Genomic DNA, 22,544 nt, shown 5'->3' on the forward strand with positions numbered 1-22,544 from the left:
CAAGGGCAAATCAGGAATGAAATGCAAACCAAAGCGTTTGGCTCTTACTTCCAGCCAAATAAATAAAACATTTGAGAGGGAGGCTCTTAGAGCTGCGGTACTTTCTCGTACACATGCAGTAATCTTGACAGATATTACCTTCACGTCCAAGGCCTCAGAGTCGGATGACAACTTAGTTGACATAATGTGGATGAAATATGGAAAATGAGTCTGTGAAGATGCCGTGCAAAAGGTCTCAGTTTTAACGCCAGTATAGATATTATAAGGCAACAAGAACATCCTGTTTTATTCATAAGTTAAAAAAGCATATTCTGGTAGAAGTACACAGTGAGGAGTTATACTAAGAGTGACACATTTTCCCCGTTCTTTTAATCAAATGACTGTCTACTCCAGTCCAATTTATTTCTAAAGGGTTTTGGCGAGTGTTTTCAGAGGTGTGCATTTGTGTGAGTGGATATAAGAAAGGAGTTGGTAGCTGACTGACCGCAAATAAGTAGAACAAGTAAACATTTATGCATTATGTTTGCTATTTTTCACAATAAATGCAAGTAGTCTAATCCTGTTAGACTCCTGCCTAGAAACACAGGGACATTAGACTGTGCACAGAAGCTCTATTGATTGAGAATTTTGGAATACCTGAATGTGGTTACTTTCCCTTTATAAAGTCTTTGTGGACAAAGAAAGGTTCACTGAGTTGCATTTTGGGAAATGTAGAATGCTGGCTCCCTGGAGATTGGAACATACTAAGGAATAAAAGTCTATATATATATATATATGTTAGCTTCTGCAGCTTTAACTCTGCGCTGTTTATTGAGTATGTCTCTTCATGTTGGTAGGAAGTACATTTTGCTGGTACACTTAGCATTTCTGTCGCAGTTTTGTTTTTATTTCCACTCATTTTTGGTTAAATATTGATGACCTGACACTTGAGAGAGATACTCCAGTTTATCCTTATTGTAGAACAAAGCTTTTTGTATAAATATATTAGATTTGAATGATTTAGTGATGTCTGGATTGTCTATCAGAGAACCAAGCTAAACACATGTTAGAAGGTAGACTGCTGTATTTAGAGTTTTTCAAGGTTGTACTCACCGTCAGAAAACCTTAACTTTGATTAATGAAGGGATACTAACTGTGGTTAGCTGACTCAATGACAAACTCCCATGATGCCACTTGTTTTTGGTGTTGCATAATGGAAAATGTTGGATGCCAACAATAACGTTGTTAGAAAAGGGATAAAAGTTGATAACGACACATGTGGAAACATTTTACCGTTCAAACTGATCACATCTAGTAGTATAACTGTGTAAAATTGCCCTGTAAATTTCATCAAATCGAAGCTAATCCAACCAATTAACTTCAGCCAGCAAATTGGTGTATAATCATGTATTATTCCCGGTCTGCTGAACCTAGATGATGGCGTCACTCTAAGGAAAACATCCACTCTGGGATGCATACACACACCACACCTCGACATACTGTATTTCCAGTAGTGACAGACAAAGCAGGAAAGGTGATTGGCCCTGTACACCTCTGCTGTTTTCTGTCCACACATCAGCCTTAATGACCACAGGAAATGTTGGTAGAGGCGGTCAGCGCCTAATGATCCTTTTCCTGTGATATCACGGGGGGCTGGCGTGCTTTGGTTTGCTCTAAAATTGGCCTGACTTCATTGAAAGGAAAACACGCAGTGACCAAATGAATTAACAGTATACTGCTGCGCTACTTCTGTTATGTATTAGGGTGCTGTCCCACGTCGCATGCCACAGTGAATGGCTTACTCACTGTGACATGTGAATAATAATATTTGAACTTCTGAGTACTTAAAATGTTTCTTAGCACAGGATTGATGTTTGTGAGGGTTCTATATTTTCTTTAAAAGTTCACCATTAAAAAATGAAACAATTAAAGTGCAGCTCCAGTGGCACGTTTGCATGTATTTTATGTGCAGAGTAGAGTCTGTATGAAGCAGTTGGTGTTAAATTAAAGTGACAACAGAGTTCTCCAAGCTCCTTTCTTGTGTAGCGTGTTACTGTGCCAGCAGAGAAATACATGTTGATATTACAAGCACATGTGTAGCATGGTTACCGTCTATCCAAAGCAGATTTCTTGTGATTTAATTAAATGCATGTTCTTGGAAATGTTCTCAGAGCAGTAAGACAGCTGTGGCACTGTCTCTGAACTGATTCAGAGAGAGATGATGCTCCGATAACTCAAAAGCACATAGTTAGACAGTTAGACTACTTTAATGTAAGTTAAAACCTTGACTTTAATACATCAACAAATGAAAGAATAATTTTGAACCTTGCCTCTAAAATGTGTGCCAAAAAGATCATTTAAAACAATATATATATTATTTAAAAATGCTATTCAACTGTTGTGTCTTCCTTTAATTGGTGTCAGGTAGCTCTCTTTATAAGGCTTATTCAAAAAACATATTGTGTAGTTACAGCTCAGTTTGATTGGTTGAGTTTAAATCAGCTGTGAGGGACACCTGATTGGTCAGGGGGGGGAAGCACATGTGATACTAATAACATTAACGACTTGTGTTATTAGTATCAACTGAGCTTTGTTGTTTTCCTCTTGTTTTTGCTTCACTCATCCCTTCATTTTCAAAGTAAAAGCCAACTTTGACAAGCACAAGTTTCCTATTGAGGTAAATGTCGGTACATTCTTGGGTTAACCTGTAACACGTTTGCCGCTATATTCAACCAATTAAGCTGTTTCTGCCTCCTCTATCTGTCAGAAAAACACATTCAAAAGCTCAAAGAAAAAGTGAAAAGGCCAAATTATTTGTTGAAGACATCAGTGTTAGACCTTGGGCATTTCACACCGCCTGCTGGCTTTGATGAAGGGATGAAGGCAATCTGTCGTCTCCAGAATCTTTTGTATCCGGCTGCCAAACTCTCAAACCATCCACCAAAAATGGAGAGGAACATTGGAGTTGCAGACCGGATTCAAAGCGCCTCTGAGACGAAGGGATTTACAGCCAGACAGAAATATTCAGGGGTGGTCATGAAAAGAGAGAGTCGTCAATGCACAAAGTAACTGGTTCCAGCTTGTTTCACTGTGGAAGCACTGCAGACCGTGTTGAATAATGCATAACATTTCACCGTATATCAACTGGGAACATATATACAGTTTTGCCTCATTGCATTAGGACTATTAGTCTTCTTGCCCCAAAGCTGTAACTGGTATTAAGTTTGCATTGTTTCATTTAATGACATCCTGTAAGTCCAGGACCTGCATCTGTCAAGTTTGAGCCAAAACCTTACAAAAGTGCTCTGCAAAGGACACAAAACGGTTAAGGTGGCTCGACAGGAATCATGAGGAATCAGACTTGATAAATCAAACATTTAAAAAAGGTATTATTTTGAATAGTTTAGTTTCAACTCACTCAATGCCAAGAGAGAAAACCCTCTTCACCACTATTCTTTTTGCCAGGTCCGTGGTCACATTATAGAACCAGACTGATGTGAAGATTGTAATTGCTTTGCTTGTGAAATAGTTGGCTCTATTCTGCATTCTCACACTTTCCCAGGTTTTAATGAAATGCCAGCCACAGTCTTAAAACTCTCAATTATTTCCTCAGTCCTTTCTTTAGCAAATAATCAAGGGGTGCACTGGAGGAAGGGGAACGTCTGCAGACTGCTAAGTCTAAGTCGTTAGGTTGCTTTATGACGAGGGGTCCGTATTACCAGCCAAAATGGACAGATGTAGGTCTACTAAGGTCTGAGGGACACCCAGATCACCAATCCCTTTGTTATAATATCAATACGCTTGGTAACGTCCCATGAAAAAATCACCATGAAATACAAAAATGACTCTTAAACCTTTGGAGGCATGAGGTAAATAACTAAAGTAAATAACAAAGCTTCAGGAATAGCCATAAACTCTAGACGGAGGATGAAGGACATGCCTCTGACTATGTTCCCGTACCCCATATGTCAGAGAAAAAGGCCAGGAAAATAAATTAAAAGTGAACCCACGTAGACTGTCAGTTCTTTCCCCACTGGTTTGTTGGTTTTGGAGCATTAACACATTCCTATTTTGTAGCCAAATGGTAGATGAAAGCCATGCCCACGAATGAATTATATTTACTGTATGATGACTGGATTCGTCACATTTGAGTCAATCACATAGATCAAATAGCATTAGGAAAATATGTGTGTGTGATGCCCATGAATAGCACCAACTTTTTTAAGATCAAAATAATGTGAACCAAGTCAAACGTTAGACAAAAACATCACATGGATTTGTTACTAACTGCTGTGCATCCACCTGTAAGCATTACTAATGAGTGCCAATCCCCCAGATGAAAGAAGGCTGATTGAGGAACAGGAAACAGTTATAAGAGCGGCTGCCAAGGTTCTCTGTGCTCACAGTGAATTTAGATTTTCTATATTCTATGGAATTGCAGGAAGGAGTCCAAAACTAATAAAGTGTATCCTATCGTATGAATATTCAATTTCTTTGGTTGGAAACAATCATAAGCTCATAAACAGCTTCTAAACTCAACGGACCTTGCGAATGGATCGTGTTGTCAGCGTTGGCCCTCTATCTGTGTGCGTGAAAAGAAAGCAGCGACAGTCACACAGGAGTCTTCCTCCTTGTCGTTCTACCGCTCATTGCGTTCTGTCTATAATAACTTCTAACGGTGCAAACATGCTGTTCCAGTAGTGTTTGCCCCCCCTCCTCACACACATCCTCTCCTCTGCTTCTCCCTCCTTCTCATGCGTTCTCCTCTCCTCTCTTGCAGCTCCACCCACCTGCAGATAAAAGCCAAACCCCTGAGCAGAGCTGCTGTTTCAGCGTCTGTCCCAAACTCCTCAAAGCTCTGTGATACTTTCACCCTGCAGCAGCACACAGAGGTAAGTGATGCGTCACCGCGGACATGTTTTGGTTGGCATGCTGCTCTGCTTAATAGGCCTTTTGGTGCACATTCATTAGGTTCTATGTGTTTGTCTTGCATGGTTGTCTGATTGCACTGCCTTGACTGGATCAGTTTCCCTTTTTCTCGTGGAAAAATATGACAAATCACGCCCTTTTTGAATTCCTGAAACAATAGAGTATAGCTTTTGGGATGGCACGTGAGGAAGAAGATCTCTGAGATACAGAGACAAAGTGTGTTTTCATAAGACGTCCAGCTCTCTGCTGTGAAGCCTCTGCTGACAGAAGTCTCTGCAGATAACGTCTGACCGTTTTCCAAATGAAAACAATATCCAAAAGAGACACCTGGGAAGAATAACTCAGGCTTTAGCTTGTTAAAATAAATGCACGGTGGAGCATCTTGACAGGATTTAGCAGCAGTTAATGGAATTTCTTGACATTTTGGAGATTTTAGGCTGCACCTCTTTCAGGGAAAATGAAGGCATGGACGAAATGCTAAGGTTATTCTGCTTTGAACTATTGCACATAAATACAAGAAAACAGGATTTAAGTCAGATTTAGAAAAGGGCTCAGAGAATTCTATGCAAGTTGGAAAGTTTGGGGTTTAAGAAATCTTTGAGCCAACTTTCTTTTGACCTAAACCAGAAGTGTTTTAAACCTTTGGTATTTAGCCTGAGTCAGGTTTTTGACTGCTTCTAAAGACACATTTTCCACAGATCAATCAGATTTATAAAAGTTGACAATGCGACAGGCGGTAAGATGATGATCACAGAATATGTGAGTGTTCACCTGCCAGTTGAGGAACCCTGTTTCACACCGGATGTGGATTTATGACAGCGTTTAACAAGGTGAAGCTGTTCCTGGTTTCCGCTGCGAGGACGGTGGGTTTTCTGATCGCTGATATAACTTGCATAGTAGTAGCTAGCATGACAGCAGATTGTTTTGCACAAGTGGAAAAGCTAATGAGCTTCACAGGCCTGGTGGTGTGATAAGTGTCTTAATCAAATATAAGACACCACAATGGTTGAATTTATAGAACTGAGAGGTTAGTTTTTTTACAGCTGTTTCTAACTTTCAGCTCTTTATTGCCATTGAAAGGGATGATGTTTTTCCTTTCTTTGAGAGAAAAACACTTTTAATTAGGGGAAAATGTGGTGGGCTCACATAGTTGAGGTTAAAGAAGTAGCTCAATTAAGTTGCTGATGGTTTTTGATTACCGTAAAACACTCGTAGTGTAATCCTGGGTGCTCGGAGAGGATTGTTGGCATCAGCAGAATGTGGCAGCAGCGCGGTGGAAACACACAAAACACCGTTCTGCAGATGGGAGGAAGTCACGGAAGCTTAAATGAAGAAAATGTAGAGCTTTGTGATTGTGGGCAATACATTTGGCGAATGTTTGATTGTCCTGAGAGAGGTTGTGGGTGGCTTACCCCGCGGTGCTATCAACAGCCAGGATGCATGCTTGCATTTTGGGGGAGGTTGCATGCTTTTCCATCCTAGAAAGAAGAAGAAAAAAGATTCCCCAACTTGAGAAAAACAGTAAGTTAAGGGTCTGAGGTCATTGGGTTTAGGGCTGTCACAAAATCAGACTTAACTTCACGATTATTGTAGCCAAAATATTATATATAAGTCTATGTGTGTATTTTATGGGAAATGAATTCACTCGAATACACTTTAAGTATGTGGAGAGAGAATCTGTCAACTTACAAAAAGAGCGAATAAACGTCTGGATGATAACATCTGGAAAATGAACGTACATTTTTTTTTGTGATATCATGATATGAATATTTCATTTTTTATTCAATTGTACTATATTTGTATACAATTACCTGCATTTCTTTACGTCAGAAAGGATTTTTTAAAGCAGTGACTCACAAACACGGCCATTTCAGTACAATTGTAGTTGTGTGTGTGTGTACTTACTTGAAGCTATAATAGAGGATGTTAATGTTTCTTTCACAGTTTTATAGTGCTTGCTTTTGTTTGTGTTGAACTTGTGAAAATGTGCTTTGAGCAAAGTGTGAAGGTTACAGAAGCAGAAGCTGCCCGGTGTGTGCAGGGAGTAATCCAGAAGCTTCTGTCACGCCAGCAGGCTGTGACTTTAAATATTTGTCACTCTGTTAATGTCTCCTGACTGTTTTCCCTCTCTCTCTCAGACTCCCTCACAGTTGTCACCTACTGAACAGGAAGTGTTTATGTAGCTCAGAGGGAATGTGTGTGTTGATCTGCAGCTGCAGCGCTGTGACTTAAAGCCATGTGTCCAAACACACTACCACTGCTGCCTGAAAAATTGCTCCAAATATAAATTCTAACTGCAATTGTGGCACTAAGGTGATGTTAATCATATCCAAGTTTCTGTAGCCATTAATCTCTCCTATTAGCTGCGGGAGTAAATATCTTAAATCATGCAGATTTACTGTAAAGTATCTCCTACCTAAACTCCCGAGTCGCAGCTCTTATTATCCCTCGTAAATACTCCAGCGCGAAACATCTGGACAGTAGGAAAGGGAGGATCATATGTGTGCCCTGAGTGGCATATTTAACGGTGGGACTGTATAACGCATTAGGCTTCCCTGGACTGTCGTCATATCCCATTACTGTCACCTGCCAGAAGACGCATGCTTGTTGCAGCACGCACTACATTATCCCAGGCCATTTGATCATGTCAATAAATAATAACATTTGCAAATGCAGACAACCGACAAGCCCCTGGAGTAGTCAGTGCATTACAGAGAGATACACTCCTCTGGGGAAGCCATCATCAAAGTGAAACTGCTGGTTCTAAGAAACCTTGTCTTAAAGCAAACCTAGAATCATCACCACTTCTCTGCCCTCACCCTCCACATTTCACCAATTACTACTCCTCCTGAAGGTTTCATTTGCCTGCTTGTACTTTCTGTTCATGCGCTGTGTGTTTGAATTGCAAAAGCATCAATCATTGTGGTCAATTTGAGTTGGGGCTTTTTTTGGCCTTTCAAATCAGATTTTTTGAGTAAATATTCATGTTTCATACAGGAACACTCGACTGCAAGTAAATGCTCCGTATTCTACCAAAGGTTAAAAACATCAGATTTATTCTCTAGCTAACTTTGTATTTATACAAATGTTTACATGTTGCTTTTTTATTCTTATCGTAAAAGTCACCAGTAAACTTTCAGATTACTGAAATCTACAATAGTTCCACTTTAATGTATGGAATCCCTTAAAGGCATAAGCAAAGGAAAAGTGCATTCTTGTTCTAGGTCTGATCTACCGGTAAATTATTTTCTCACTGTGTTTATTATTTTCAAACAGAAACACGTTTTATTGTCAGGATGATCTTTCTAAATTCCTTAATTTGTTCTGTTAGACTATTATTATAAATATTACAGCAGAAAACTTCATGATTTAAAAATGTAGAAACAGTATAATCTGTCTAAATTATAAATATGGGGTGAAATAATCTAAATCACACTTCTGCATCACCTGAAAAAGAATTCCTCGCTTGCATTTCAGGGCCTCCATATAAATGTAGTATGTATAAGTACACCATGGTATAAAATGGAAAAGTTAGGTGCAAGTACTTGAAAATGATTCATTGGAAAGGGTCAAACCTAAAGACGGGAGACAACATGTGGTCTCCTGCACATTGTGGCCGGTTTTACACAGTATATAACATATATTTATGCAGCTGCAAACTGCAGAATTCCCCACTGGAATCTGTGGTGTGAGCATAGTATCAGCGATCGGATCTGATTATTGGCCAAACGTTGTTATTGCCTATGAAAATAATCATTCACTGGTGGAGTGTCCCTTCGAGAGCCAGAGCAAATATCAGAGCGAGCAAGAAAAAAAAAGTGGCAAAACCACACAAAGCTCAGGCGAACACTTGGAGTCAGTTTGGAACCGTCTGAAAGGCCTGTTTCTTTCCTGCTGTGCACGATAGTGGAACATGGCCTGTAAAACAAACTCTCTTCAGGGTACATTTTCAGACTGAGAAATGCACTCTCCCCATCCTTGTTGGTCATTGTGTTTCCTCTCTAAACACACAAACAGTAAAGACCTACTATTAAATGCTGTCCACTGACACCAGATACTCTGTTTTGACAGAACTCAAAGCAAATCGGAAAATAATTCACCCCCCCCCCCCCCGCTCCAATTTTTTTGCCTGAAATGAAAATTGTGGCCAGACATTGGGTGACTTGTGGTTCCCAGAGCTGTAGGAGAGGGATAATCTGTCAATGAGTGAGGACACTGTGTGTGTGTGTGTGTGTGTGTGTGTGTGTGTGTGTGTGTGTGTGTGTGTGTGTGTGTGTGTGTGTGTGTGTGTGTGTGTGTGTGTGTGTGTGTGTGTGTGGTGTGTGTGTGTGTGTGTGTGTGTGTGTGTGTGTGGCGTAGGTGCAATTATGTGCTGTACGTATACGTGTATGTCAGAGGTTCGAGAAGCAGTAAGCAAACACTGCGGTTGCCAATTTGAAAGTCATCCGGATGCTACTTTCTCCCTCCGTGGTTATTTGGACCATCAGTTTGAAATAAGGCTGTAAAAGTCAGCTGACCCCGCGTCTGCCTCATCGGGAACGAGGCTGTAGACGTCTCCGAAAGGCGACTCCGGCCTTCGCCCTGCAAAGAGATCAAGTAGGTGTGAAGGAATGCTGTGGAAGAGATAAATAAGTTGGAGAGGGACCAAGATATTACCTTCCCATCGAGATTAGCTTAGTGGTGGAAACAGAAAAGTTATGTATGATTGAGGTGGGATGAATCACCTGTTGGAGACAGAAAGAGCAGCAGAAAAGAAAAACAGCTTCAGGCCCATAATGTTCTCAGACTTGTGGTAAGTGAGAATAATGCAGCAAGAGACTGAGACTAAGAAAACAAACACATCTGATTTAACAAAAGTCTGGGAACAAAAAGATCCAACTTTCATTTCCACTTGTGATTTTATAATCAAGCTGTATTTCTCAATGTTTCGACCTATGATTGGTTTGTGCGCATGTATATCCCAGAATACCACAATTTGACATGATTTTTGGTATAAAACCTGATTCTTCATCAGCAGTGATTGAAAAATTAGGTCATATATACCTTGATCTAACATGCCAGAGGCTGTTCACCTTGGAGACCTGCTGCAGATATGGGTACGGCCTGGCGCGAGATTTACACCTTATTACCATATTGAGGGCTCAATAGTATGATTTGTTAAAGATACAAACAAATCAGATATGTTTTTTCTAGTTGTGGAAAAAAAAAGACATTACTCATGAAAAAGGCAGACACATATTTCAGATGTATCTTGAATTATATTACATGAAACAAGAAATATTCAACTCCAATATTCCAAACATTATTATTATTGGTGGATGGAAAATGTATAAAGTACTCTTTTTAATGCAGAAGCTCCACATGCAGTGAGAGCAGGAGAGTCACAGTTGTTGAGTGTTTCGCTATTACAAGTTATGTAACAACAGCAACAACTCACACACACATGCAAATAGTCACACACACATACTGTACAGGTGCATCCACAGATGTTGACTTGGCGCTTCTAATGCTTCTGTCAGCTGATCGTTGCATTCCTTTGTGTTTGTGTGTGTGTACACGTTTTCGCACTGCTCTGAAAAGTTACATGTATATTACATGATTTTCAAACTGCTGTAGTTGCTGAATAAATACGGGGTTTACGGGCACTGCGAATCATGAATAACACACGATTCGTCAGCCATGTGAATAGTGCGTCTTCACATAGGTACAATAGTGGTATGCTTTTCTGTTATTGTGAAAGAAAGACCCTCTGAAATAAAATACAAAAGCCAGACGTGACCACAGGCAATTAAGACTGGCACCCGTATCTGTAAGCAATGACATGCCTCTGTTCCTCATCGTTTGTTTATCAAGAGCGAGAGTCCCGCATCTGGAATCAGTCAGCAGAGGAACACAGAGGAGAAATGGAAATTTGATTATTTTTCAAAGCCAAAGCTGGAGGTGATAAAAGACTTGTGGCTCATCACCAAGCGGGGCCGGCTGTGGTTGTAAGTGTTGGCAGAGAGCTTCATAGGAACCAACATCCATTCTGGGGAGGGGGGGGGGGGCAGTCTTTGTTGCATGGGATTGTCATCAAGCGAAGGGGCGAAGGAGGTGCCTGCAAAAGGAAAGGATTCTTGCTCCGTCTTTGTTTTTGAGATTCAAGGAGGTCACGTCGTGTAGATATTTATTGTGGAACCATCTGAATACATATACAGCCGGATGGAATTCTTTCAGTAACATGCTGCATCAATAACACAAAGTCAAAGGGCTGCATAACGTGCAAATATGCAGCGGTACAACTCCCCCAGTGAATTGCAATGCGTTATCTTGCAACCAATGATGCCAAATCGATATTTATGTCATCCCGTGAGCAGCAGTGTTGTCTCATGAATGCCAGACTTTTGTACATGGAAGTGATGTGCTTTTGTTTGCAATTCAATTGAATTACCTTCATTGCTGGGGGATATGACGGCATCTGGCCAAGAAATTTCAAAAACAAGATATGAGGTGTAAATGTGTGGATTGTTGAGGTGCTACTAGGCAGATTAGACTGGAACCAATCATCTCGTTTCACTTTGGCATAGAATGGATAAATGTTGATGAGGATATACACAGAAGTTCTTGTGAGAAGAAGTTCAGTAGCTGGAAAAAAAGTTGTTAACATTGTCTGGTGAAGCTGACCCAATGGACCATTTTCACAGCAATGTTTTTTACTGCAGGAAAACATGGCCTGGATCTGTTTTTGTGTCTCGGTTCTGTTATAGGTGACAAATCAAATAGCTTCTGATTTGAGAACACAAACATGAAAAGCAATGGAGGTAAAGGGACAGACCTCATGACACTTCTAATGTGATTGAAATGCTACACTGGTTATGGCAAGTGATGAGAACAACAGACCAGGTGTGTGGCAGCCTCCCTCCCAGCTGTGCCCATGTTGATACTTTTTATCATCACTTACGAGAAGTATATTTCTGGTGTTTAGTTGACTTTTTAAGTGTCTATTATTCTGCGCCAGCACGCACAATACACACACCTCCCCTAAGAGGAATGCAGCGGCCATTAAAGTGATCAAATACACCTGTGCTTTCCTGCCGTAAATGTCATACTTCTGAATGTTAAAAAACATCAGAGAGGAATCACTTTTCATCTGAAGCTTTGGTCTGAATATCTGAAAGTCCAGCTCATTATACACTCTCATTTCCCAACGTCATGAACTCTAGATGTAGTCCCTGGATGATATCTTAGACTAAACTCCCCTATTTGCAAGGGAAATTCTGGTTGGAGTTATTTTGTAAGAAACATTGGCTGTACCTTGAAAGATCAAGCATTCAATGGAATTACTGTACAGCTCCACAGGGCCTTTACTTTAAAATAACTCAACAAATCTTGTTCCATCAGCGCACACTTGTTCTAATTGAAAGCTCATGTTGTGCTGGAGAATGTTCTTCCTGGAAATTACCTGTGACAAGGGTTGAAGGAGTCATACTTCGGAAAATACTTCAATTGGGTCAAAACTTTAGCTGAACAGGGTTTTTCAAACGTGTAGTATCCTTATAATTCAACCATAATTCTGTGGGTAAACAATGGCTCAGTTCCATTAAGTGTTCCTACTCCAGGACCTATGTGGAATGCAGCCATCATTACTGTTATTTAACACAAAAAGACTATGAAGTTGAAAGACAGAAATCATCCCCATTACACTGTCTGGAGGACTGCTGATATGGAATTCAAAGTCTTGTTCTTCAGAGTAATACAGTACAGTTGAGTACATTTAGTTTGGCTATGGAGACAAACCTATGGGTTTCCATGTGAAATTCAGCCAATTGCATGTATGAATTTGAACCACATGTGGACAAAAGTGTCCTTCCATTAGCTTATATTGTCCTTAACCCATGCGTGTCTTAGACATAAGGTCCCCGCTGATGAAGCTCTGAAGCTGCATCCAACTTCCAATATGATCCCTGCTACTCATGCATCTCCAGTGAATGGATCCGATGTGTTTTTGTCTGCTTAATAAAGACCTGACGTATCCTTGGAAGTCGGAGGGAACATGTGTTTCAAAGCAGAGCTCTGTCCTCCTTGTTTTTTTTTTACGGTGGTCGTCTCATTTCCTCGCCAAGCATATGTTCCCTTTTCCTTGTGGGAGTAGAAGGGATTTTGACCTTAGAAATGATCAGTTTGAAATCCACATGTGAGAAATCATGTTCAATTAAGAAGATCAATGCTTGTGGATTGGATCCATCCAGTGCTGGTTTTATATCTGAAAGAGATGTTTTGCTCTAGTTCTGCCTTAGTTTAGTCTGTTTAGTCTGGGCATTGAAGCACTTAAGCGACCTAGTTTCAGTCAGTTTACCAGATTTGTTTCAATATAATCGTGTTCCTGTCATTTGATTGCCCAATGTTCCGGACAAAAGATTAAAACCATCTCGACAACAGCTTTTAAATGTATTGTACATTTGCAATGTGATTCTGCTGGTGTTTGGATTCTATGTGGTGTTATGAAATGTATGGCCAGCGGATCAGTTGAGTCTCACAGGTAGACAGGCTCTGTCCATGGTGCTGGATCTATACATTAGATCTTCTTTCACTTTGAAAGTGCACTGACATTAGTGGGATGGGTGTGATGAGGCACACTGTCAAAACATTTAAAATGGACTAGTTATCATCTTAAAAGTTGAACATTGTAGCGGAACATGTTATGTATTATTACCTAGTTTTTTTTACAGGATACAAAGATATAGATTTGTAATTTTAAAGTGACATTTATTTTGATACAACCCTCCCTACATTCCTCAAGGAACGAGGTGTGTCTCCGCATTACTGTATCAAGGCCCAAATATGTCTACCAGGTGGAGATGGCAGCTTAGTGCTACAAACCCCAGGCCTCTGCGAAAGGTCACCATCTGACATCCATCGAAGTTGACATTCATATTTTCACAGGGCCAGCAGGACTGCAGCTAACACCTGGCTGCTCCTCCCGTGCATGGCCGCCGTCCTACTCGCGCCCTGGAAAAGAACCGGAAAAACGACCTAAAGTGAGGTGAAGGAGAGGAGAAACGCAGGAGGATATCTGAAAGTAAGAGAATTTGACGTTTTGCACAACTGAACCATAAGAGATCCGATTAGGTCAAACTGATTCCTACTATTTGTTTAAAAAAAACTATTGTAATGCTTTAAATGAATCAATTAAAGTGGACCTATCATGCTATATTTGAATAATATAGTGTAGGACCATAAGGCATATAAGGCATATTTATACTTTTTTTTTTTCAAAATACCAAACAGATCATGCATTTTAGCCATGCCTCATTTCGCTCAATTTGAAAAATGTTAGCTCTGTTTTTGCAAGGGTTGATTCTGTGAGCAACAGCACCATCTAGAGGCCTGGCATATGTACTACAACGTCTCCAGCGCTTTCGAACGGCAATGCCGTGGTTGTCTCCTCCTGATTGGTGGAGTTGGCCCAATAGCCGTAGCGCCACTGTCCTGATGTCAGGACAGTGTTCAAATCTGGATCAGTTTTTATCAGATCCGTTGCAGCCCCTTTTTTAGAGATTTTGGTATGGAGGAAAATAGAGAGGGTTGTGTTTTCTGACACTTGGTGAGTTCCCTGGAACACCGGGGACACATATTCATGTATAAAAGACGTACAAAAGTGCATTTTGCATGATAGGTCCCCTTTAAAGTAGCTTTTTTGTTGCGACCCATTTATACCTGTTACACACTTATTGCACTGGTGAACTAAACGCATTAGGCCCGGCACTATAGTTTGCTTTTTTAGCGATTGCCCGGAAAAATGTGAGCGAGTCTTACTTCCAAAAATGTCTTGGTACTGTTTCAGGGCACACAAACAGCACAGCGCAGGAAAACATACATTCAACCATCCCTGTTTATTTTCACACTGTGCTCTTGGCAGCACTTTTCCAATCTCTTTAGCACAGACATGTTTAAAGGATTAAGGATTATGTTCAGTGCTGACCACCTCCCCTGTGGGGCCCCTTAATTACGATATATGTTTTAGCAGCAAGCGCTTTGTGTAATTCACCTCAAGGATATGAGACTCTGAGGCTTTTACAAAGTGTGTTTGAATAGATGTGTAAACAAGGGGAGAGCAGGAGCAAAGGAGGGTTTCATTATTTCTGAGAGAGCACCGCCTGCTGGTGAAACTGTATATATCCAGGTGAACACAGCTTATTGCAGATGCGGCGCTTCTTCCCCATCTCTTATTACTTTCTGCCGAGAGAATAAACGTAACTTCAGTGAGTGGGAAGACAAAGAAATCCCGACCCATATAAAGGGAGACATCAACAATTTCTAGTTAAGTTCTAAAATGTGTGAAAACACTATTGGAAGTCAATTAGAATCTGAACAAATGCTTTTTTTCCCGTTCTATTATTTCAGAGCTGCATAAAAACCGTATTCACTGTGTTGCAATTTATTCCTTTTACTTTCTTCTCCACTGCAGAAAAATGGCAGCTGTACCTCTCCACACTTTCTATGTCACAGTGTTCCAGCTGTGCTTATTACACCTGGCCAACGGAGGGGCTTATTACGGACCTAAGCAGCCCCCCCCGCAGCCCCAGCCCCCGCCCTTGCCACAGTATAACGATGGGTTTCCTCAGCAGCAGTTTTTGGGGAACGAGATGCCACACCTGCCTTATGGCAATGAAGGGCCATTACTGCCTCAGTATGGAAAGGATCTTCCTCCACTGCCTTTACAAAAGGGCATAGAGAGGCCAATGAATGCAGGCAAAGGTAAGGTCCGTTTAGGTTAGTGGAAAATAGCTCCTAGTAATTTAGTCACTTAATACTTGCCAGTTAAGCTAAGCTATATACACTTTAGCTGAAATATCATAAAGACAGTTTTGATTGAGTAATGGACAGGTTTCCTTTTAAAAAATGTCGCCAAAGGGATATTTACCTTTAAAGGTGTATTTAAATCGGATCATTCGGTTTTGTTGGACAACTCCCAAAATGCATACTGAAGTATTATTTGCAATATGAATGAAGGGCTGAAAGAAATGACCCCAATTGTACAGCAATGACATAGACAAAAGTGAAACACACAAAAATACACATCTGAATTTGAATCACTTACAAACAGGCTAATCGTACAGGGAGGTTCAGCTGTGCTGCTGTTGTGCGCTTTTTCGCACGTCTTTTTGCACCTACGATGCTTAGAGCAGGTGCAACACGTCTGTCTTTATAGGATTAAACATGATCACCATTACACAAGCATTTGACATTTTCTTCAACGTTCAAATCTTCATTTGTCTTGATATGTGATCATACATTTAATCAAATGATTTCACGACTTTAGTTGTGATTGATGTATTTTATTGATCAGTGTGGATTTATTTGATCAATATGCACCTCTATCCACCTCTGTTCCCTTCTGTTTACAGGCCAAACATTCTTCAGAGGGGCGAAAGGCCCTCCTCCACCTCGTCCTGTTGAAGGTCTCAGAGAGGGACCACAAGGAATTCAGGGCCCCCCAGGACCGCCAGGACCACAAGGACCACACGGGCTACCAGGCCAGGCATTGTCCGGGCAACCAGGGAAGCCTGGGCCGCCTGGTCCTCAAGGATACCAAGGACTCAGTAAACCTGGCATGCCAGGATTGCCAGGAAAACCTGGAGGGCCTGGATTACCAGGACCTAAAGGTGACCTTGGTTCTAATGGTGGTGGAGGATCAACTGGACTTCCTGGGCCTCCCGGGCGCCCAGGTCCCCCTGGACTTCCAGGGATTTTGAAACCAGGAGGTCAGGGACTGCCAGGCCAGCTTGGTCGTCTAGGGGAGCCTGGCCATAAAGGTCCACCTGGGTTTCCTGGTCCTTCAGGTCCCAAGGGAGACAGAGGGTACGGTCAACCTGGTTTACCAGGTTTGAAAGGACCGAGCGGACCACCAGGTCAACCTGGCAATACGGGCGGCCCCGGGTTTGGAAAACCTGGCATGAATGGTGTCCCTGGACAACCAGGAATACCAGGAAAAACTGGTACTTCTGGAGAGTCAGGACTGGCGGGGCCTACTGGTGAAAGAGGCCAACCGGGACCAGCAGGCTTGACAGGAATTGGAAAACCAGGAAATGATGGTTTCAGAGGGCAGCCAGGGCCCCCTGGAGGGAAAGGGGAATCGGGCCCTCACGGTTTACCAGGGGGTCCAGGCATGCCAGGTTATGGTAAACCAGGGTTTCCAGGACCTAAGGGTCACATTGGACATGGTGGTCTTACTGGACCTCCGGGCCTAAAAGGAGACAAAGGTCACGGAGGTCTTCCAGGGGTCATCGGTCCTAATGGTCCTAGCGGAATGCCCGGGCCACCGGGACCAATAGGGGTTCCTGGTAGTCTCGGGTTCCCGGGGCAAAAGGGAGAGGATGGATTTGCGGGACAAAAAGGAAATCCAGGAATGAAGGGTGACATAGGCCCCCAAGGTCTTCCAGGACAGTCGGGTTTCTCAGGCGGGGAAGGACAACCGGGGCCGAGAGGTTTTCAAGGACCCATTGGCCCTAAAGGAGAAGCTGGTATGAGGGGTTCACCTGGTACCCCTGGTGCCGCAGGGTTAACTGGACCGAGGGGAGCGGCGGGACAAACTGGAGGGAAAGGCTACCAGGGACAACAAGGTATCCCAGGGCTTACAGGACCAGGGGGACCACTCGGACCTCCTGGGATGCCAGGGCCAAAAGGTGAAACGGGCCTACCCGGTAAACCTGGCTATCCTGGTGAGGGAAAACTAGGACCCTCTGGTAATATTGGTCCTCAAGGTAACACTGGGCCAAGTGGCCCTACTGGACTTACAGGACAACCTGGACAACCCGGACTCCCCGGTCCTCCAGGACTGCCTGCTGGATCTCCTGACATCGGACAGGTCCTCCCCGTGACCGGCCCATACCCTGGCACAAAACAAGGTTGGAAGAAAAATGGAGGCGACATAGGTGGAAATGGCGTCGAGATGCCTGCGTTCACAGCAAAGCTCACTACTCCGTTCCCGCCTGTAGGATCTCCTGTCATATTTGACAAACTCCTGCACAATGGAAATCAGAACTACAACCCCCAAAATGGTGTTTTTACCTGTAGCGTACCAGGGGTCTACTATTTTGCTTACCACGTCCACTGCAAAGGGGGTAACGTGTGGGTAGCACTGACGAAGAACAATGAGCCAGTGATGTACACATACGACGAATACTCAAAGGGCTTGCTGGATCAGGCATCGGGGAGCGCAGTACTCCCGTTACGACAAGGAGACACCGTGCATATACAGCTGCCGTCCGACCAGGCCTCAGGACTTTACGCCGGTCAATATGTCCACTCTTCGTTTTCCGGATTCTTATTGTACCCCATGTAAAAAATGGCAACAAGAATGACACATTCATGCTATTTTGTACCATGTTTGTGTTCAAACTACTATAGTCTTAAAGGTACAATGTAGGTCCTGGTAAAAGGTTTACAATCAGGTTTGGCAGAATAGACTTTTGAGATAAAGTAACAACATACTCCATTGGATATTTCTTTGCATTTCCTACATCACATACACCAATGGAGTCCATAAAAGTGATGCAGTTATTGAACGATGACCAGAGTATTTCCATTGTATGAATATATCTGGTCCTTGTCTAATATATGTAAGAGATGTTGGAGAGCAGCGGTAAAAAAATGTACCTCAAAATATCTCAATTGTCATAGTTATCGTATGTTTACATTGTGCATTTATTCTTATATCCATCTACACACAATATATCAGTGTTCATGTCAGGGCCTGGTAATTCCTGAAGCATTAAGGCTTTAAGTCGTATTCACTTTTCCCTCATTTTTCGCTGTATACTGGGCACATAAGAACATATCGGTTTTGATGTACAATGACTTCACTTACAGCTATCAGTACCGAACGCTGGGTAATCATACAGTTATTAAGTTATTGAAAGTCTTTTTCTATTATTTTAAGAAATGTAAACATATGAATTTGACATTAAAATAAGAATAACTACATGGTCATGTTTTACTTCTCATTTTGTCCAAGGTTGGCAGTTGAACTATCCTGGAATATTTGCTTTTGACAAATCGATGTCATGATTTGTTTTAGTTTTTTGTTTGACATCAATTCTTTAAAAGGTTGTTGTCACTTTGTCAGTACTCTCTGTAATTTATTTGTTTGACTACTGATTATTTGGGATTGTATTAATTTGTGTGTGTTAACATTAAATGATGGAATTAATTTGAAGATGCAGATCATAAATGTTCTGTGGCAAAACATAACACAAACATTCAAAAAACATATTTTCATAGTCATACCCAATAAAACCATGTGTCAGTTTATTTTTTTATTTTGTACTGTATTTCTTTAAACTGTGGATGTGCCATTTTTGGAATGAAATTCTTATTTGTTCTTACCTATTTTAATTTTCTTTGGACAATGATGAACAGCATTACATGGGAAACTGCCTTAAATATGTGAATTGTGTTGCTTTGATTGATATTGTTCTAATAAAAAAACATTTGTCCTGACTATTTTTATGTCGTCACATTTGAGCTATTTTCTACGTATATTATTCTTAAAAAAATAACTTGGTACAGTTTAGTTGTAATAAAATAGCAAAAAAGATCACCACAATGTCAAAGGGTTTTTACTCTAATAATTATGTATTGCCACATATGGGTCAGACATCTTGGAAAAATGACCTTTGTAACAAAATCCATCTGGTGTCATCACAAGCCAAGTCTGTGACCACTGAGAACTGAATACTACAGTATATTCAACAGTTTACATGCAAGAAAAATACTTTCTGGGTAAAAGTACTCTAAAAATAAAGATTGCTCATTATGCAGAAGCATTGCTTAGCTTTTTAAAGGTGGAGCCAGTTTAAACTAATGTATACACAAATCAATAAGGCAAGGCAAGGCAAGTTTATTTATATAGCACTTTTCTGTACGCGACAATTCAAAGTGCTTTACAAAACAAATTAAAATACTTTTTAGGAATAAATACAGAAAAAACACATTATATAATGGCATTTTACAACAGGCATTACAAAGCAAAGATAATAAAATAATTAAAATAAACACCACAGGTATACAATACATGTTTAAAAGGCAAACATAGTAATATATTTGTTTACGACTAGAACTGTCAAATAAATATAATAGTTTATAATAATATGTTCCCTCTTAAATGTAGTGTACTAGTGTTGTCAAAAGGTCTGAGTCACATTGATCAAAAGTCACTCTTTTATATAATACAAGAGGAAAGTCAATTGATAGTCAGTCTTGAACTAAAACCATAGACTGTATATATAAAACTGACTGAAATGATGGAGAACTGCATTAGAAGAACTTTGGTGCCCTCTGCTGGAACCTCCACGTATGAGAAGGAACGAGAACCTGCGAGATAACGCGAGAAAGAGTCTGGCCAATCAGAGTTGCATCGTCATGTCGACGATGCCTTCGCTTCTTCTTCCTGCCTACTCGGGTCTTGTCAGCTCAAACGTCTCCCTGTTTTGACCAGAATATTTATGATTTATGTTTCTATTCACGACAGCAGCAGATAAAAAGTAAGTGCTATGATTAACATCTAATACGTTTCGACTTAGTTTTCGTGACAGTTTGGCGTCTTAGCTTCTCATTTATCTCAATCTACCAAGCTAACTCTCGTCTGTATGACTTGCTAGCTTGTTAGCACAGCTATGGACTGCATAATGTATACATGCCGCAACTGATTTAAAGTAACCTGCCAACGGTAATAATGTAGCTGGAAGTGAAATAAGGCTTTTGGCTTGTTAGACTTAAATGCTAATTGAGAGGACGTTACAAGCCAAGCATACGTACCATGCAACGTATGCGAAGGCGAAGTGTAAGTACACTCACTGGCCCCTTCATTAGGTACACCTGTTCAACTGCTCGTTAACACTAATGTCTAATCAGCCAATCACATGGCAGATACTCAATCATTTAGGCATGTAGACATGTTCAAGACGACCTGGTGAAGTTCAACCGGCATCAGAATGGGGAAGAAACGTTTTTAATCTTGGTTCTTTTGTATGCTGTTTTAAAATGTTTTATGTTACAATGATGTAAACGTGTTACATTTTGCTTCCAGATTTCCACTATGGCATCTCGAGCAGGCCCACGAGCCTCGGGCACGGATGGCAGTGACTTCCAGCACCGAGAGAAGGTCGCCTCACACTACCAGATGAGGTATGTTCATTTACAAAAAATGAATTAATTGGAGAGAAATATTAGATGGATGCCAACTCCTGACTAGTGAAATGCAACTGTCCCTGCACTTTGATTTACAAGTGACTGTTAAGAGATTCAGTTCATAATTGTTAAAAAACGTGCATGAATTCAGTTTGCATTTGCAACTGTACCCCTCACAGCGTGGCCCTGAAGTCTGAAATCCGTAAACTCAACATCGTCCACGTCCTGATCTGGGTCCTGATGGCAGCTCAGGTAATAAAAATCCTTTTGAAAAATGATTTTCTTTGACAGTTGTAACACCCGAGCTGATGTCTGATGTGTGGTTCTCTTTTCAGGTGATTGTGAGCCAGCTGAGCCTGGTGTCCCACAAGGTGGTTTGCTCTCCATACCAGTGGGAGTACCCCTACCTGCTGAGCATAATTCCCACAGTCTTCAGCTTCTCGGCTTTCCCCCGCAACAACATAAGCTACTTGGTGGTCTCCATGATCAGCGGCGGGCTGTTCTGCATCGCCCCTCTGATCTACGGCAGCATGGAAATGTTCCCCGTGGCACACCAGCTCTACCGGCACGGCAAATCGTACCGCTTCATCTTCGGCTTCGCCGCCGTGACCGTCATGTACCTGGTGATCATCATCGCTGTGCAGGTGCACGTCTGGCAGATCTACTACAGCAAGAAGCTGCTGGACCAGTGGTTCACCAGCACGCAGGACAAGAAGAAGAAATGAGTCTGCCCGAAGCACAGACTGAGAGAAGAGACTCTCAAAAGTATTAGTCTTTTTCTATATTTATATTTGACAGTGATGACATCATTGTTGATACAAAAAGAATACTGGACTTCTGCTGCCATCACTCTGTACATTAAAGGATAAAAGGTGGAGTCTGGGGACCCCCCCCCCCCCCCCCCTCTAGATTTTAGACTGCCTATCTCTTTACACTTACATGGCCTTTCTGCTGTTGGTATAGTGTGATGTGCTTGTATTGCAGAGTTAAGAGCTTCATTCATAACATTCACATTTAACCTTCAGAGTCCCTGCAGCGTTTTCTCCTGGTGAAAATGTCTCTCCTGGCTCCGCCCCTAATCCTCCACTGAACTGTAAACGCCTTGTGTTTGTACCTCGTTATTTCAGGTACCGACAGTGTAAACACACCAGGTCTAACTGGAAGAAGACTGTGATGACATGTAAGGTAATGTTTTGGAAACAAATTAAAATTAAAATGTGATTGTGAGATCGGTTGTGGGCTCACTAAGGCTTTATTTGGTGTATTTGTTGGGGTTCTGTCACTGGTGCAAACATTCTCTTTGCCTTGTTTGTTTATGCAACACAGCCTTCACTCTTTTCCCCTATTGTGTGTGTGTGTGGGGTAAAAACAAGAGAAAGGTTTGAAAGGTCAATGTAGTAATGTTTTTTTCAAGATGATTTATAGGTGTCAATCATTTTAGATCAACTGTTTTTTTTAGGAAATAA

General features: G+C 41.4%; 2 protein-coding genes across 2 annotated transcripts; both read left to right on the plus strand.

Moving 5' to 3' along the window:
- Window positions 1-4,793: 4,793 nt before the first annotated feature.
- LOC117499249 (collagen alpha-1(VIII) chain-like) lies at window positions 4,794-19,390 on the plus strand. Its single transcript, XM_034151630.1, has 4 exons — window positions 4,794-4,871; window positions 13,831-13,966; window positions 15,356-15,645; window positions 16,296-19,390. The coding sequence occupies exons 3-4, from the start codon at window positions 15,360-15,362 to the stop codon at window positions 18,230-18,232; spliced, it is 2,223 nt and encodes a 740-aa protein (XP_034007521.1). The 5' UTR covers window positions 4,794-4,871; window positions 13,831-13,966; window positions 15,356-15,359; the 3' UTR covers window positions 18,233-19,390.
- An 894-nt stretch (window positions 19,391-20,284) lies between these two features.
- On the plus strand, window positions 20,285-22,312 carry LOC117499001 (protein jagunal homolog 1-B). The gene is made up of 4 exons (XM_034151227.1): window positions 20,285-20,432; window positions 20,978-21,075; window positions 21,258-21,330; window positions 21,414-22,312. The coding sequence occupies exons 2-4, from the start codon at window positions 20,987-20,989 to the stop codon at window positions 21,801-21,803; spliced, it is 552 nt and encodes a 183-aa protein (XP_034007118.1). The 5' UTR covers window positions 20,285-20,432; window positions 20,978-20,986; the 3' UTR covers window positions 21,804-22,312.
- Window positions 22,313-22,544: the final 232 nt, after the last annotated feature.

Source organism: Trematomus bernacchii, unplaced genomic scaffold, assembly GCF_902827165.1.
Source record: "Trematomus bernacchii unplaced genomic scaffold, fTreBer1.1, whole genome shotgun sequence".
Classification (NCBI taxonomy): domain Eukaryota; kingdom Metazoa; phylum Chordata; class Actinopteri; order Perciformes; family Nototheniidae; genus Trematomus; species Trematomus bernacchii.

Coding starts and splice junctions, on each gene's coding strand:
- LOC117499249 (XM_034151630.1), top strand. CDS start 15,360: ATGGCAGCTGTACCTCTCCACACTTTCTATGTCACAGTGTTCCAGCTG. Junction 15,646..16,295: donor GCCAATGAATGCAGGCAAAG/GTAAGGTCCGTT, acceptor TTCTGTTTACAG/GCCAAACATTCTTCAGAGGG.
- LOC117499001 (XM_034151227.1), top strand. CDS start 20,987: ATGGCATCTCGAGCAGGCCCACGAGCCTCGGGCACGGATGGCAGTGAC. Junction 21,076..21,257: donor GCCTCACACTACCAGATGAG/GTATGTTCATTT, acceptor TACCCCTCACAG/CGTGGCCCTGAAGTCTGAAA. Junction 21,331..21,413: donor GGGTCCTGATGGCAGCTCAG/GTAATAAAAATC, acceptor TTCTCTTTTCAG/GTGATTGTGAGCCAGCTGAG.